General features: G+C 43.7%; 2 protein-coding genes across 5 annotated transcripts; both read left to right on the forward strand.

Annotated features, from left to right (window-relative positions):
• The first annotated feature begins 319 nt into the window (after positions 1 to 319).
• On the forward strand, positions 320 to 7,807 carry mdm4 (MDM4 regulator of p53). 4 transcript variants are annotated; one of them, XR_013078431.1, is made up of 12 exons: positions 320 to 505; positions 1,088 to 1,175; positions 1,273 to 1,347; positions 1,511 to 1,644; positions 1,758 to 1,807; positions 2,259 to 2,323; positions 3,644 to 3,740; positions 3,814 to 3,974; positions 4,145 to 4,342; positions 4,493 to 4,561; positions 4,670 to 5,781; positions 5,859 to 7,227. XR_013078431.1 is itself a non-coding variant. In XM_076755168.1 (11 exons), exons 2-11 carry the CDS (start codon positions 1,104 to 1,106, stop codon positions 5,237 to 5,239), a joined length of 1,491 nt encoding a protein of 496 aa, XP_076611283.1. In that variant the 5' UTR covers positions 320 to 505; positions 1,088 to 1,103; the 3' UTR covers positions 5,240 to 7,807. The 4 variants fall into 4 exon arrangements, 2 of the variants coding, with proteins under 2 accessions (XP_076611283.1, XP_076611295.1); XR_013078433.1 differs by having other exon boundaries at positions 333 to 505; positions 4,160 to 4,342; XM_076755168.1 differs by having other exon boundaries at positions 4,670 to 7,807.
• Positions 7,808 to 14,917: 7,110 nt separating this feature from the next.
• myog (myogenin) lies at positions 14,918 to 16,700 on the forward strand. Its single transcript, XM_076755273.1, has 3 exons — positions 14,918 to 15,466; positions 16,131 to 16,230; positions 16,331 to 16,700. Exons 1-3 carry the CDS (start codon positions 14,933 to 14,935, stop codon positions 16,447 to 16,449), a joined length of 753 nt encoding a protein of 250 aa, XP_076611388.1. The 5' UTR covers positions 14,918 to 14,932; the 3' UTR covers positions 16,450 to 16,700.
• The last annotated feature ends 382 nt before the right edge of the window (positions 16,701 to 17,082 follow it).

The following is a 17,082-nucleotide window of genomic DNA, read 5'->3' on the forward strand; positions in this document are numbered from 1 at the left end:
CAAAATAAATAACGTCAGAGCTACATCTTAAATGTGAGAAAGTAGTTTGTGATGTCTCTATAAGAGGTAAAATTAGAGCATTTCATTAAGTTGAAATACTGGAACTACAGTGAGTTACAGTTACTCACCTGTTACTGTCACCAGTTACTTCCCACCTCTGTTAATGTCTTAGAAAGTATTTGTTATATTGCATTAGTGCTCTCAACACGGCTAGACTGTTGTATCGCTGGAAACCCGTAATGCCACCATAATCACTGTTTCTGGGCAGCAGGGGGCGCCACACTCTCAGCCTAAGTAGCTGTGCATCCGGAAGACGTGTAGCCACATTCGTCATTTTGAATCTGTAGTTCAACTAGCATAACTGCATATAGCTACCTGTTAGCAAGAGTGAGCTACTTTTGAAAACCCAAAATTTATATGTTACATGTATATTTAGATGATGTCGGCTGTATGTTAAGGCGCGTGGAACAATGTAGAAGCTGTGAAGTAACGTGAACTCAACACGGTGAGATAATTGTTAACGAACGCATTGTTCAGGAAATAGCTCGCCAGCTAAGCTAGTTAGCATTGTCGTTACGTTAGCTAACACGTTTGCTAGTGGCTATTGCAGATTTCTCACCACTCAGCCTTACCCAGATGTTTAGTTTCACATGCCAGTGGCTAGTAATGGTTCCAGCTGTCCTCTACTTGTGCTAACGTTGCATTCGTTTATGCAACTTTGCGCTTGCCAGGGATTTTGGCCTTGTTATTTGAAGGAGAAACAGAAAGTAATGGTGGAGTGGTGGGAGTAAACGTTAGCGGCTCCATCCAGGCAGCTGTATGTTAATATTAGCTCATTTTAGCGCAGTCTGTTTGGCTTCAGATAAATTAAGCCAAAGACCTTTGACAGAAATTGTTTGACCCCGTACACATTGGCATTAAATTTTACGTTATCAAATAATGTTCAAGCTGACAAGAATTTGACACTTGTTTTTCCCTCGTGGGCGTTGGTGTTAGCATGTAACGTTTACGTAAAGGCATCTGTGATGGTATTGATCGGGAATTTGAAGGCTTGTTCATCGTATGTGTTATAATTTTGGGTTTTCAGACTTTGTTCGTTTACTATGAGCTCCCTATCAGTCCAGCCTCCGGCATCAAGCTCATCATGCAGGACACTACCTGGAGAGGGAAATCAGGTACCACACCATGACGGCTACTTTGCCCGCAAAATTATCCAACACTGTATGAATAATTTATATTTGATACTAAGTGCTGATACTGCTATGCCCTCAGGTACAGCCAAAAGCCCCTCTGCTGCAGATTCTGCGTGTTGCTGGAGCCCAGGAAGAAGTCTTCACACTCAAAGAGGTGAGCTGTCTGGAGAAAAAGCATGATTGTCAGTATGCTGAGTCATAACAATGTGCTACCAGAGATGTGATCCAGCGTTTGGTAGTCCTTTATTCTGGGCCCATATGGATAAAAATGTACCCTGTAGGTCCCTTGTGATATGTGATATCTAGTTTTTGTGTAGGTGATGCACTATTTGGGTCAGTACATCATGGGGAAGCAACTATACGACAAGCAGAGGCAGCACATCGTCCACTGCCAGGATGATCCTTTGGGAGAGCTGCTGGAGGTGGAGAGCTTCTCCGTCAAAAACCCGAGGTATTCACCCACACCAAAGATGGTCACCACTCAGTAATGCTGGACTATGCATCTAAACTCATATATCAAAAATAGGGAAGTTCATTCTAAACTGTTTTGTTCTCATTTCACAGCCCCGTGTACGAGATGCTCAAGAAATACTTAGTTGTTCTTGGTTGTTCTGGTAAGTGACATATACATTTAATGTTTTATTCATTCTTAATGTGAAATAGTGTTTCTGTCAAGGGGGATCACCATCAAAGAAATAGCAATTTATGAATCTGCTTTGTACATTTGTGATGACTCTAAATTCAATTGTGTCTTTTTTCTCTTCCCTTTGTGTTTGATGAATTCAAACATCTGTAACATGGTATGTTTTGAAGTGAAGATCTCGGGAATATAGTGATTATCTTGGCATCACATTCCCTCTGTGTGGTCTAAAGTCAGATTCTTTTGATGCATACATTGTGAGTGTGATTGTGCATCTCTCGGGGATGCGGGAACCAGAAGAACGCCTGTTTTCCAGCGTGTCCGACAAACTCGCAGCAGAAGGCCTTCGTGAGAGAGTGTATTATGCTATAATTAAAGGGTGGGGGTGTCCTTTTTTCTGTTACTGTGTCTCATCTGAAATGCAGACGCTGCAGAGAATCTTTCTGTGGGCCGTGAATGTGTTGAGGGCGGAGTGGAGGATCGTGGTCAGGTAAAGCTGAAGCATGGTGCTCAGGAGAAACAGAGACCCCCAGCCTTTCTCACCTCACTACACACAGCACTTGTGAAGACAGTGCTGGCAGGCTTAGTGCAAAGCTGATGAAAGTATAAAAATATCTTTTTGTCATAAGATTTGACATGCACAGTTATTTATTTTGTATATTATCCTTTTGGAAATTCTCTTCGTGTCTGTCACACAAATGTAAGCACTACAGAAAAGACATTACAATGGAAGACAGACATGTAATTACAAAGTGATCCACAACAACATCACCGACAATTAAGAACAACAAAATACAACAAAGTGACATACACCTCACACAACCAAAATGTGTTTGGATTTAGACCAGCAGGCTTTAGCGTAGCATCAGTCTGCTGTCTGCTTGTGTGTAATGAGGAGAGGAGGTAACGTCTGCTGTCTTCGTTGGTGTGCATTTGTACAGAGTGGCACCGTCTCTGTACAGCCCCATCCTTGGTTTGGTCTGGTGGTATTTTCAGCATTGTTTTGCGACCCACCAGCACCACCCAGTGGATGGGGGGCAGAGTCACTCTCTCTGTCTGTCTCAGAGTTCTCTGCTCTGAACTGGAGGATCACAGCCCCTTTCAGCCACAGGCCGAACAATAACCCTGAACCTTTTCACCCATCCCCACATTCCTACACCCTTCTTTCCTGTTCCCTCCAGAATCAACCATGAAGCACCTATGAGTGCCCACTTGTGTGGAAGACTTTGTCTCAACATTGTTGAGTCAGATTTAAATTTAGGATCTGTGTTTTTCCAGAGTACATATTCAGTCTGTCAGCTTTGATTAATACCGAACAATGTGAGACATTAGATGCTCTCAATTTCTTTTTGCCTCTGTTTTCTTTCTTGTGTGAAAACATCTTTTCCATAGATGTATGCTATACAAGAAAATTTCTGTTGTGTAGTATATATCCATGGATCAGATTTTGGAGTATAAGTCACCACTTAAATCCTGTGATTTAGTTTGCACATACTACACATTAAAATTATTGTAGGCTTTTTAAACCTTTGACTTGCTAGTTTAATCACTGTGCTAATTAGAACACTGGCTTTCCTACCTGCAATTTCTCAATTTGTCTCTGCTTTTTAACCTCTGCACAGATTCAGTGAACCTATTATCTCCTAAATTTGATTTGACCTCCCTCCCCAATGGCCCCTACCCTAATTGCCCAGCCCCTTGTTCCCTCTGCCACCACCCCATATCCGGAGGCCATCTTGAAAAGGAGCTGTGAGTCCTCCAAGTGCCCAGTTGAGGCTCTGTGTTCTAATTTTTGTCCTTCCTCCCTCAGATATGTGGGGGTGTGGTCAAAGCAGGGCTGGAGGCTGTCAGCGATGGGCCTCTCCTGCAGACCCCCTCCCAGAGACGACCTCGGGAGCCAGATGATGGTAAGTGAACAATCTGACACATGTTCAGTAATATGCCTAAAGTGCTGGATTTAACTGTTCCAAACCTCTCCAGACTCCCTTGAAGGCTTGCCGCGGTCAGCCTGCAAACGGCCCAAACTGGACGTTACCTTAGACGAGTGGGACCTCTCTGGCCTGCCCTGGTGGTTTCTGGGTAATCTCCGTAGTAACTACAGCCGCAGGAGCAATGGCTCCACTGATATCCACACAAACCAAGTAAGAAACTTCATGTGTTGTAAGAAAGTTTATCTAATAATAATAGTAACAGCTGGTTTAGGGCTAAGTTGAGAGTTTCCAACGTCAAATACACCTGACACAGACTTAGTTACGTGTTGGCAAATGGCATAAATTGGAGTATAACAGTGGTGGTCTGACTGATGTGTCAGCTGTCTCCTGCACAGGAGGAGGACACAGCCATCGTGTCGGACACCACTGACGACCTCTGGTTCCTGACTGAGGGCGAGAGTGAACAGGTGAGCGTGGAGATGAAAGAGGCTGCGCTGGAGGAAGGGAGCGGAGGAGAAGGGGAGGCTCCACCTGAGGACGATGATGGAGGAGGGAAGGAGGAGAAAGCAGATCGTGAGGTAAGAGTTAGTTTAGGTCTCTGTCTTCTTTGGTTCCAGACAGACTCATACTAACCAAGTTATTAGTAATTTCTTCTTCTTATTTATTTATTTATTTTGTATTGTATTTATTGTTGAGAATGAGGATAATGTTATGATATGTTTGATCAGATGCAGGAGGAGCCAGATGAGGACTCACAGTGTCTGAGCGACGACACTGATACAGAGGTCTCCACACAGGTTTGTGTCATCTTTTTTTTCCTCACTGTTTAGCTTTAGGTTGTTGTAGTTGTAGATTAAAATTTATAAAATGTTGATTTGTGACTTTTTATCTTCGTTATCCCTCAGGATGCATGGCAGTGCACAGAATGCAGGAAGTACAACACACCTCTCCAGAGGTACTGTGTTCGCTGCTGGGCTCTGCGTAAGAACTGGTATAAAGATGTCCCCCGACTCGCCCATTCCCTTTCTGTTCCTGACATCCCAGCATGCAGCTCTCTCACCACCCATGATGAGGAAGATGACAGCGACACAGGCATTGATGTCCCAGACTGCAGCAGGACAGTGTCTGACCCCGTCATCCTGCCCTCCCACTCTACAGCTGACCGACCACTGCCCACCATGGTTAGAGGGAAAGGCAAGGGTCCTTGGCCTTCCAGCTTCCACAAGGATGAGCAGCTTTCAGAAGGGGAGAGTCAGGAAAATCTGGGGATGGAAGTGGAAGAAGTTAGGCCTGAGGCACTGTTGGAGCCCTGCAAGCTGTGTCGAGTGCGACCGCGCAACGGAAATATAATACACGGACGTACGGCTCACCTGCTAACCTGTTTCCCATGTGCGAGGAGGCTACACAAGTTCCAGGCTCCTTGTCCAGGATGTGGGAAGATCATTCAAAATGTTATTAAGATATTCATCCTCTAAAAAGCACGCACCCATCTGTCAGGCTCTGGGGACCTAAACAGTAAATAATACAACAAACATTCTCCACCACAGTCGACCACTCAGCGGCATACACTCTGGTGCACACTCTCTGCTCAGAGACACACAAAAACGTGCACCTTACCGGTAAAACCTACACAGATATACACAAAGTATGGCACTTGCTAAAGCTTGCTCTTGGTTGCATGGTTTATTTTGTATCACACTGCCTCTGAAGTATTGTTTGATAAAACATGGGCGTTTGCCATACCGCGTTTGTTTTGGTGCCACATTTAAATGAGTGATACACAAAGGCAGAAGTATTTATTTATTTATTCAAAGATCACATGAGGTGAGAGTGCAGTTTGTGTGAGCTGTTGATTTTATGAAGGCTTGTTTTTCCAGGCAATGTACATTTTCTTCTATTGCATTTCTTAACTGTCGCATTTTAAAAACTTACCTTAGTTCTGCTAGATTTGTTTGATTTTCCTTCTCCATAGATTCACCTCAGCCATCTCAAGAAAAAATGGGAGAAGTTACTGCTGGTATGTAACTACAGTAACATACCAACCATCTTCTAGGCCATTTTGTGCTTCTTTTCACCCCATTTGTATCATTTTAGGTATTGTGGCTCAGAGATTTCAGTTATGAAGACAAGATCGAAGGAAAAACAGGAAAGAGTCTTAAAACCATGACCGTGTTGTCTGCTGCTGCAGCTCCATGAAAGTATCCTCCCAAGCCTTTATTATTAAAAAGTGTGTTCTCGCAGCCTAAGTGAATGTACTGTAAATTACAAATGTGGTGGCTTTAGTCCTGTTTCTCTCAACAAAGTATTTTAAAATGTAGAGCTGAATTTAACCTGCTTGAGAATGCACAGCTGAAGTATTTACTGTAATTTTCTCATGGTAGTAATTTGATATTCATATGTATTCAATATTTCCAGTTGCCAAGCATCTGACACTTATGCCTGCAGTAACTTATGTCATATAATTGTTGGGTAAAGTTTAAATGTTGTCATTCAGAGAGGGTGCTTTACACCCCTTCCTGAGCTTACAATGAATGAGCAATTTCTGTATATTTTGTATTTAATTTATTTATGAGTCTGTTTTAATTGTTTAGATGACCTCCTCTAATGAAACAGAAAAAGGCTGCATTTGTTACAGAGTTCTAACGTGTAATTTAGAGCTAAGATGCCTCAGAGAGCGATACGGAGAGTCTTTAAGGAAACCGGCTGAGTTACCAAATGTACCCTCTGTGAAAGTGACTGCGTAGTACTTATTAGGAGGTGGGGGAGTTTGATTTAAGCGTTACACTGCCATGTAATGACTCTGAACTTTAATTTGTATCTTATAGATTTAATTTTGATGGCTCTGCGTTATTTGAAGGTTGTATCACTGCAGCATGCACATACCTTGATCTTTCGGTGAGTGTGTGAGCTGTCTCCAAATACAGTAGCTCTGCAATACTCACAAGTAAGATTCCCAGTGACAGAAAGCATTTGACTCTTGCCTCTGCTTTGCGCAGAGGGAATATAGTAATTCCTTGATCTGCTCTTTACTTGCGCTTAATCTTTCTGCCAGCAGGTGGGGAGAAGTCTCAATATTGTATCAGGTGCCCACAGAAGCTGTACAGTACCAGTGATAACATGTAATGCGTATGTAGAGCATGCCTCCTGTCGTGAGTAGAGCCAGCCCTGAGCTGTGAGAGCTATATTAGCTAAAAGCTATAAAAGATACATGTAGCTTGTTGTATTTATCACCACCATTGTGAACCGAGAGAGACAAACTTCCTCTAAATACAGACCTCATAAAAATGGCTTAGTACTCATTATACCATTAATACTGGTTCAGAATGACAGATAATTGTTGCAATTATTGATATTAAGACTAATGTACTCGAACATGGTACAGCTAATATAGTTGTTTTTTCTTTTCTACTTGTTATGGAATAAAATGAGTTGTTTTCTAAAGCAATAAATTGTTGGGAGTTAATGGTGTCGTGTTGTTGACCACAGGGACAGTCGATGTACAGTGCTGGTGAAGAGAGCCGTGCCTGTGTGGGTGTGGTGTGTGTTTTGGCTGAAGAATAAGTCATTGTGTGACAGGCCAGCTGTCATGTCCTCTCCTCGACCGGACTCCAGCACCTCTCCTCTGCTTACTCACTGTTCTACTTCTTGTGTCGGCCTTATTTTTGTCCTCTTGTCTCGAAGTGGGACAGACACCCTACCTTCTACAGTATATGATAATGTCACACTGCTGCTATCTAAGTTGTACATAAATACTGCAGCTAGTGTCACTGTTACTCATTGGGGAATATTTCCTTGGTGTGGAAAGTCCCCTGTGACGCTGTCCACCATCTGAAACCACACAAGGTTCCACTAAAGCCCATGGAGTCACTTGTACAGGCAGTTCCATTAAGTATTAGTACTTTCATGCAAGTGCAGACAAATATAAATATACTTAAGTATTATCGGGAAAAATGTCAAAATGCGTACTCTATGCAAAGAAATGTCCTGTGACTGTTATTATCTGACTATATTATTCTATATCATTAAATGATTTTCACTCATGCGTTGATGTGTAAGGAGTATTTTACTGTTGTAGTTGGTTGAGGTGGAGCAAATGTTGAACTCATAGGGTTGTGACTAATGTGTATTTCTATTATTGATTAATCTGCTAATTATTTTCTCGATGAAACTAATTGGCTTGTAAAAGATGACAAAATAGTGATAAGTGTCCATCACAATCACCAAGAGCTCAAAGTGACAGCTTCAAACCTTTAAATCTCCACTTTTCTGTCATTTAAGACAAAGAAAGCGTGATTTCACAGTGATGTCTCATATTTTTAAACTCGACGTGTTTTAATGTAAAATCTTACTTAAGTAACTTAAATAATTGTGTTGGAATAAAACACATTTCCCTCTAAATTGCTGTGAAGTATAAATGGGAAGTATTGTAAAAACAAAACCAAGTGAAGCACAGTCGTCTTTAATTTGTGCTCACATTCAGAACTTCAGTAATGTACTGGCAAACATGGAGATAGCCAGGGGTAGCTGCCTCTGTATTAAATACTTATGGCAGCCATACTAAAATGCTTTCGCTCACTCTGCGTCTAATTCAAGAATGGCGTACTGCTTTGTCTGTGGCGTCTGGCATGTCGCAGAGCGCAGAGACGAAAAATGGCGTAACACCCATGTTCACATGGCACCCACAGCTTGGTAGCTCCAGAATGGCACGGTCTAGGGAGTGGTAGGGGATCTGCATGTTTCCATGGCGACAGTGCCTCCATCCCAACATCCCAGAATAACTTAACACATTCTCCCTTTATCCCCTATGGCGTATGCAATACTTCCTAGAGAGAAAATAGTTAGGATGGAAGCTCTGTTGAACATTGCTCCCATATTTTTGCCCATACTTATCATTTTATTGCTTTTTTTTTCTGTTCTCACACTTTTGAATCACCTTTATCGATATATGTAAAATATCTGTGTCATTCTCTTCCTGTGTCCTTCATCTGCATACCTCCAGGTTGGTGAGCCTCAGCCTGTTTACCCTTCTTTACTCTCTCCTGGTCGTGCGTCTGGATATCTGTAACTGTATCTGTGTGGCCAGGACCTTTCTTTCTCACCTCTGTGCACAAACACACACACACACACACACACACACACACACACACACCACACACACTTTCCCTCTGTTGTGTCCGACTATTTGGTCGCTCCAGAAACCAGGCCGCTAAATTTGTCCCACTGGTGACATGGGAGAAGGTCAGTGGAGCCAGAGAAAAACAAAGATAGGAATATGGAAAAAAGGCATAAAGACGGAGAGAATTTCAAAATAAGAGCGGACGTGAAGGACAGAGATGTGACATTAATATGAGATTAGAGGAGAAACATAATTGAGGTTGTCTTCCCTTGTATCCACAGTCGGAGGCCTGATATGGAAGACGGCGCTGAAAAGCTGGGCTGACTGGGATCAGGGCATAGTTTCTGCATAGCCATCCACTCAGATCTCACAACACTCTGCAGTCATATACACATCACTGGCCTCCGACAGGATTCAGCGGTGTCTCCTAGAGGAGCTATGCTGATTGTGGTTTGCACTTGGGCAACGTGAAGGTGTAAATTGCTTTCAGATTAAACAGGATAGATTTTATGAGGGCCTAGCTTTACCCTGTCAGATACTTTCCTGATTAACTTAAGTGGCAGTCTCAAAACGATGAATGCTGTTTGTCCTCTGGCCTGTGGCGTCTGTTTTGACCAAACAACCTGTGGCATTATGGGAACATATGTAATCATCTGTTTTCTAGCAGTGGAGCAAAGCTTATTTACAGTGAATGACTTTAGGGCTACCATGTGCTGCAAAGTATGTTAGTGGGAAGTGGGTTATGTATGTAGGTATGAGTATGTATGGTTGTTTGTGCATGTGTGCTGGAGCTTCGCAGTGAGTGGGATGCCAGTGAAGGGAAGGGCAGCGGACGGCTCAGGGGCTCAGCCCATTCCTGTGATTTAACATGACACCACTTGCACTAAGACTGCGACAGCTGCGTATGCACATGCCGGCCATTCTGTTTGTTGTAGGGGATTACTCTGCGATAAAAGCCCCAGTGAGGAGCAGCATGGCTGGGCTACAGAACTACTGTTTCCCCCCTGACTTAGAAAGCTTTCTCCAGGCCTCCAGAGCCCTGTGAAAACACAGGTGGGGGCACTTCATTCTGAACAGGAATGAATGGGAGTATTCTCCCGATGATTAGCCGGACCGTAGTAGTGTCACATCACCTTTAGGCATCAGTCAAACGGTTCAGCACTGCAGCTTATGTAAGTTTCATTACTCAACAGAAACAGTGGGCCATAGTACTCAGCTCTGGCTGCTCTCTTTCATCTGCTTCAGAGTAGATTGATTTGCTTTGATTGTGTTGTGTTGATCATCTGGGAGGAATCCGCTGCTTTGCCATCTTTCAACATTAATGTTGTGTAGTTGGTATAAACTCAGAATCTGAAAGATGAGAGCTCTGCACTGTGCAGTATGAAAAACTGATATCAAAGGATTGAGTAATGGACTTAATGGACCATGTCCTCTCCAAAAAGGCACTTAAGCAGTCCATAACATCATTGCGTAAGTCCAGACTTCAAACAGAACAATGACACCAGGAGTAATACAGAAATACTCAAGTTTAGACCCAGAAAGTAGACACATAACTATACATTCTCCAAAACCTGTATCTCATCTTCATTCACTCCTACCACAAACCACAATCACCATACAGGCAAGGGTGTAGTGGAGAGTAACCCCACTTAAACCTACACACTGTTTCAGTAATGGAAGAGAGGTTGACCAAGAGATGTGACTGAACTGGACTAATTATGATCAAAATAAGTTTCTATAGAAATGGGTCTTCATGTTAACAAAAGGCAAAGTCTCAAAGTTTCCCAACAGCTTTCTAGAAAGGAACAGATACTTTTTTTTTGCAGTGAACTGTAGAGGAACCTGGACTGTGTTTTGGTTCTAGTGTGAGTGAAAATGGACACAGTGTTCAATCAGAAGACTTCCAGCTGATTCCAAATAACTGCCAGCTAACCTTTTAATCAGCAAAACACTGCTTAACAGAAAAAAGTCAGATTTGTCTGCAGGCAAGCAAACAATTTTAACAAATATGACAAATAAGGTTTCAGATGATAAATTAGTATGAAACTGGGCTTAAAATAAATCTCTACAGAATTTATAAACTCAAACCAAAAGAACTGTTCTTGAACATTGTCTCTTATGTAAAAGAAATTATACAGTTCTGTCCTGGAAACACTGAAGGAAACAGAGGACCTGCCGAACAGACACACGTATTTCACTGACTGCAGTCAACGTTTGTGGTTATTGTGCATCAGATTGTATCTCAGCGGACAGAGATCCTCGTTTATCCACCTTTGATCAACACCCCTGAACTGCTGTTATGTTATTCTCCACTTACATATCTGAGATTTCCCGACTGCGCTCAGATGACAGTTCTCCAGGTCAGTGATGATCTTGAGGCTAACCTGGGGTGAGGGGGACTGATCCCCCCCTCCGTCTCCCCCGCCTCCCCCCTGCTCAGCTGTCTCACAATGTGCTGCTGCTTGTCACTGAGGAGAAGTGGAACAGAGTTGCCAGTGACAGGGCAATCCCTGCTGCACACACCAACATGTGAGCACTTATACGTAAACACACACACACACACACACACACACACACACACACACACACTTGAGTATAAATAATTTGGCTTCTATCTTTTTAAATCTCTCAGTTATCTTTGTTTCAAACTGCCTCACAGCAGATTAAAGGATTTTTCCTGTTTATTTGGTTTCTCCTACATCTTGTTCCATTATTAGATGAGCTTTTTAAAATCAAATCAATCCTGATTATAAATATTAAAAGACGTCTTATTTTTTGTTACCTCCTACAAGCGACTGATCAGATACAAACCGCTGAAACATTAAGTACCAGTCTGAAAAAGATAAGGACAGATCAAATGGAGTTACAATCTCAACGGTCACTCAAATGAATGTTTCATCTGATCTATTCTTTGTTTGTCCAGTTTAAGCGTTTTCATTGACCTGAATTTAGGACGGAGGTTTCAGCATGTGAAGCATCTGTAAACAGTAAATAAACACCTGATGTCCTCTGGTTTACTGCATCTCAAGTGTTCACTTCAAAATGCTGAGAGGGGACTTGTTCTTCAAAGAAGACACAAGTGTGTGTCAGAGACTACACACACACACACACACACACACACACACACACACAAGTGCTCTGGTTCTGCTGACAATGGGTTAAGATGACAGAAGGTTATGAGTGACTCTGACACACTGCAGACCCCCTCCCTGCTGTACCCATGAGAGCAACACAGGCGTCTTTGTACTCGCTCCACCATCAGTGACCATCCATCACAGACTAACCTGACAGCCCAACTGCAGCCGCGCGCCAAGCCTCGACTCTGCACTCTGCCTCGATCCCAAACCCGAGCCCAAAGCCCAAAACTAGACCACAGCCTGCTGCCCAGTCCTGCTAGTCCACTGCCCGGCAGCCGGTCTAAGAGCGGACCCCTCTCTCTGTACCAACAAGTCATTCCATCTTACAGTGAGTGGAATAAGTTCACTCACAGCTGACATGCAAAACATTTTAAGCAACCCGTAATTGTAGTCTAAATGTTCTGGTAACTTCATTCTTAGAACCCTAAAATTAGGAAATAAAAGTTAAGAAAATTTAAGAATGGGTTGAGTACAGGAAGAGGTATAGGAACAGGTAAAAATAGGAGATGAAAGTAGGCCTAGAGGGTAGTGAATTGAGACAGCATGCTGCATATTTGCTTTGCTCATTATCCCTGCTTTTAATTAAGAGTCCCATTAAGATGTGGGAGCTCTCTAAAAGGCATTTTTCTTTAAACTTCTAATAGCATGAAAAGCGTCAGTGCACCATGATCCTGGAACTCACACAGTTAATGATATGCTCTATAAAACAATGTGCTGTGACCATGAAAGATAAGACAGTCAAAGATCCCCAGCATGTAAGGCAAATTATCAGCCTGAACGGTGAGAAGACATCAAAAGAACTGGAAAAACTCTGTCAAATGGCAACGGTAACTGGGAGAGCAGGACTCAGGCTGCCACAGGTGTCCAATCAGACTAATGAAGAAATACATTTCCTAATACCCTTTTCCCTCCGTAACTTAAATCTATGTTCTAATTTCACAGTTCATTTTAAAACTGCATTGTTTAAACTTTAAAATGGTGTAAGCATTAACATGGCAAATAACATATTTTAGCAATTGTGATGAGGGTTTAGCGAGACTCCATCTGTGTGCAATATATGAGTCACTAACACTACCTCCACTGTTTACTAACTGCTTTGGAACTGGTAGTTTTATGACATATACTGCTGGAAAAGCTGGAAATCTGGTCAAGATTTGACCAGAAATGTTGAAAATCAGCCATTGAATAAGAAAGAGTTAAATAAATCAGGTTATCTAACCAAGTGATTGGAGGTTAAAGGAGAAGTGTATAACTTAACATTTCTTTTTACACTTAAACTAACAACACTATTCACATATATTGTTGACTCATCTGGTGATATTTCGCTGCCTTTTGTCGGTTTGGGGGCTCAAACTGTGAAGTGATGCAAGAAAAAATACCTCCTCAATTTTAAGAATTTTGTCTCATTCAGATTAAAATCATTTTAAGAGCACATAACATGAGAACACAATTGTTTTTTAAAGAGATGAGAGTAAAGGCGCCACGTGACGAATGTACCAGGCTTGGCTCGATGTGTAATTGGCAGTGGTCTGCACCAGATAGCAGTGCCCACGGACACATTACATAGTGAGGCCACAAATCAGAGCAATCATCCTGTTTCCAGCGAACACTTCCTGCCAGTATGTATATTACTGTGATAAACCTATGGTAGTGACATAGGATACGCAGGGATGTGACACATCTCACACTATGCTTGTCATTCAAGGCCACTTCTCTGCTGACAGAAGTGTGTGTTTTGGCTGTTTGTCCATGCTAGCGGAAGCCAGTCCGAATTAGCTGGTGAGCTATGAGGTGAAACATGTCCTGGAAGGATTAACACCCACCGGCAAGGCTAACACTGCGACTGACTGGAAGAGGTCAGGACAACGAAGGCCATACCTCAGCGTGGTCGTCTGATTATTGTGCCTTGATTTCTGGGAGTAACGGGAGCCAGTGTCAAGCTGGCTCTCCACTTACTGCCCCATACTCTGTCCATTCCTGCTCAGGCCTGTCCGCCTCTGAGTCTAGTTTAGCTCAGAAGGTCACATGCATCACACTGTGCAATCATCTTAGAAGAAAAGTCAGTAGATATGAATGTGGTTATATAAAACCAAGACCCAACAGTGGCATGAGCGGTTATGCCACCTAAGCTTTCACATCTTTAGCGTTGGCCAAGTCGATCATTCTGAACCTTCAGTCACAACCAAGTACAAATGTTTATCTATGTTTGAGTAAACAACAATCTCTGGCCTCATTTCCTTCCCGTCTAGAGCTAAGAGTGAAACAACTACTTGTCATTGCATATCATTGGCTCCTGGTAGAAGTGACAGCTGTCCCTACTGCCCGTCCCCCTCCTCCACCCCCATGGCAGGGGACTTCATGTATGGTGTCATGGAGGGAGACGCGAGTCTGGGATTAGCTCATTAAGATGGACATCTTTGATCCGAGGTTATCTCCCCCATTTCCACGGCAACTTGATCATATCCTGGCCTCTTAAGACACGCACGAGCAGACCCACACAAGGGCATACACACACACACACACACACACACACACACACACACACACACACACACACACACATATACACACACACACACACACACAAATGGGCCCTAGAGTGCAGGGCCCAACAGAGATGTGAAGTGTAGATGTGCAGCAACAGCTAAACGTCGTGTCAGGTTTCTGGGGGCTCGTGCTAAATTTAACCCTGTGATCCTGCAGCAGGCAGAGGGGTTTAAATGCCAGCCTACAGTTGCTCCACACCAGTTGTTCTCCACACGTCTTCCACTCATCACAAACCCAGGCAAGACAGCCACACACACCTACACTCCGACACACGCGCTCCAGACGCAGGACCGAAGACCACATACGACAGAGCATTTCCAGGGGAAGCAGGAGTCTTTGTCCCCTTTCAGACCACAGCGTTGTCCACCATGGAGCTTTTTGAGACCAACCCTTACTTCTTCCCTGACCAGCGCTTCTACGAAGGGGGGGACAGCTACTTCCCCTCTCGCCTGCCTGGGGGGTACGACCAAGGTGCCTACCAAGATAGGAGCTCCATGATGGGCTTGTGTGGGAGTCTCTCAGCAGGTGTTGGAGTTGGAGCAACAGGAGCAGAGGACAAAGCCTCTCCATCCAGCCTGTCGCCTCACTCCGAGCCCCACTGCCCGGGCCAGTGCCTGCCCTGGGCCTGCAAGCTGTGCAAAAGGAAGACGGTTACTATGGACCGCCGGAGAGCGGCCACAATGAGGGAGAAGAGACGTCTGAAGAAGGTGAACGAGGCCTTTGATGCTCTGAAGAGGAGCACCCTGATGAACCCAAACCAGAGGCTGCCCAAGGTGGAGATCTTGCGGAGCGCCATCCAGTATATCGAAAGACTGCAGGCCCTGGTGTCTTCGCTCAACCAGCAGGACACTGAGACAGGACAGCAGGGACTGCATTACCGACCCAGCGCGACCCAACCCAGAGTGAGTAGAAGAGAGGAAGGACGATTAGAAGCAGAAGGTCACATACTCAACAGAGACCAGAGTCAAAAGACAAAGAAGAGGCAGGGAAAGCTGAAAATGCTGGAAAGAGGTGGAACATGTTAAGACAAGGATGAAATGTGAAGTAGAGACACTCTAGGAAATAAAAAAAAATTGGAAAAATGGTCAAGTTAAAAATGTTCTTGACAATATGTAGCTTTGATGAACTGATACACCCTCAATCCTGCTTCAGAATTGACCATTTTTGCCAAGTTTTGAGTTTTGAGTTAGGGATGCTGGTGTATCTCTGTGTATTCATACAGTCCTCCAGTTGCTCAAATAGGTTTTTAGATGTGATATGTGAGAATATGGAAAGCTTGCACCTATTTAAAGGTCCAAAGAGACGACAATAACAAACTGATAATAAGGGTCGTTACAAGATCTCTTTTATATTCAGCTACATTTTCTGATGGGCAAGCCGTGTGTCTCTTGTTGAGATGGTGTTCATGGTGTCCATTTGCCTCTGAGGGGTCACAAGATGCAGTGGTGGTTGTGGTGTGTGTGTGTGTGTGTGTGTGTGTGTTATCTTTCTGTGGGGCGGGGTGTGCCATGTCATAACACAGAGTGACTGACAGCAACGTCTGTGTGTGCATCTCTATGGTAACAGGTGTCGTCATCAAGCGAGCCCAGTTCGGGCAGCACCTGCTGCAGTAGCCCAGAGTGGAGCAGCACTCCCGAGCAGTGCACGCAGAGCTACAGCAGCGAGGGTGAGTACAGTTCACACTCAGTGTCATTAGACAGCACAAACAGGCGAGCGCACCCTCGCTCAGATACTGAACGTGTGTGTGGGTCTCTCTGTGTGTGCAGATCTCCTGAGTGCTGCTGGTTCTCCGGAGCAGGGGAACATGCGCGCCCTGACCTCCATCGTGGACAGCATCTCTGCAGCAGACGGAGCTGTGGCCTTTCCCATGGACATTCCCAAATAGACCCCTCCACACAGCGGACCCGTAGGTGCACAGAGAGCCACAGACAAAAAGGAAAATGACATTGGCATAGGCTGACCACTGCTCCTAAATTCCAATTCAACTTATTTTTCAGCTCTACTGATCTGAGTGTCTTATGTAAAAATCAAAAAGTAGTCATTCATTTGAACTGTAACTCAGCTGATCAATGGGTCTGCTAGCCAAATTGAATTCCTCCTGTTCCCAATGAGGCCTTATTCCCCACCTTGACCTGTCTGTCGGAGCCACGGGAGCTTAGACTAACTAGAGATTCAAGGACTTTGCTGCATGACCCCAACACCTAGTTGTAGAGTGGATCTGTCAGGCTGAGTCTGACAGAGCCATAGAGAAATGATGAAGCCTGGTTTTCTCCTTACTTAATTTAAGTTTTTTCCTCTTTTCGAAACCTTTCCCTGACCTTCTTTCATTCTTTTGTGTGTGTTGTTATGCTTAAAAAACATGAGTTTATTTGTGGGGCCAATATGTACCAAGGCAGTTTTGACCAAGATCTGCTTAATTTAAACTGGTTATGAATGCTAGTGATGTAAATACGTTCCCTTTTTCTACAGAGTGGTTTTGCCATTTTATTTTTTATTTTTTGCTAACTTATTTTTGACT

Source organism: Chaetodon auriga, chromosome 2 (assembly GCF_051107435.1).
Source record: "Chaetodon auriga isolate fChaAug3 chromosome 2, fChaAug3.hap1, whole genome shotgun sequence".
Classification (NCBI taxonomy): domain Eukaryota; kingdom Metazoa; phylum Chordata; class Actinopteri; order Chaetodontiformes; family Chaetodontidae; genus Chaetodon; species Chaetodon auriga.

Coding starts and splice junctions, on each gene's coding strand:
- myog (XM_076755273.1), top strand. CDS start 14,933: ATGGAGCTTTTTGAGACCAACCCTTACTTCTTCCCTGACCAGCGCTTC. Junction 15,467..16,130: donor CCAGCGCGACCCAACCCAGA/GTGAGTAGAAGA, acceptor CTATGGTAACAG/GTGTCGTCATCAAGCGAGCC. Junction 16,231..16,330: donor GCAGAGCTACAGCAGCGAGG/GTGAGTACAGTT, acceptor CTGTGTGTGCAG/ATCTCCTGAGTGCTGCTGGT.
- mdm4 (XM_076755168.1), top strand. CDS start 1,104: ATGAGCTCCCTATCAGTCCAGCCTCCGGCATCAAGCTCATCATGCAGG. Junction 1,176..1,272: donor TACCTGGAGAGGGAAATCAG/GTACCACACCAT, acceptor CTATGCCCTCAG/GTACAGCCAAAAGCCCCTCT. Junction 1,348..1,510: donor AAGTCTTCACACTCAAAGAG/GTGAGCTGTCTG, acceptor GTTTTTGTGTAG/GTGATGCACTATTTGGGTCA.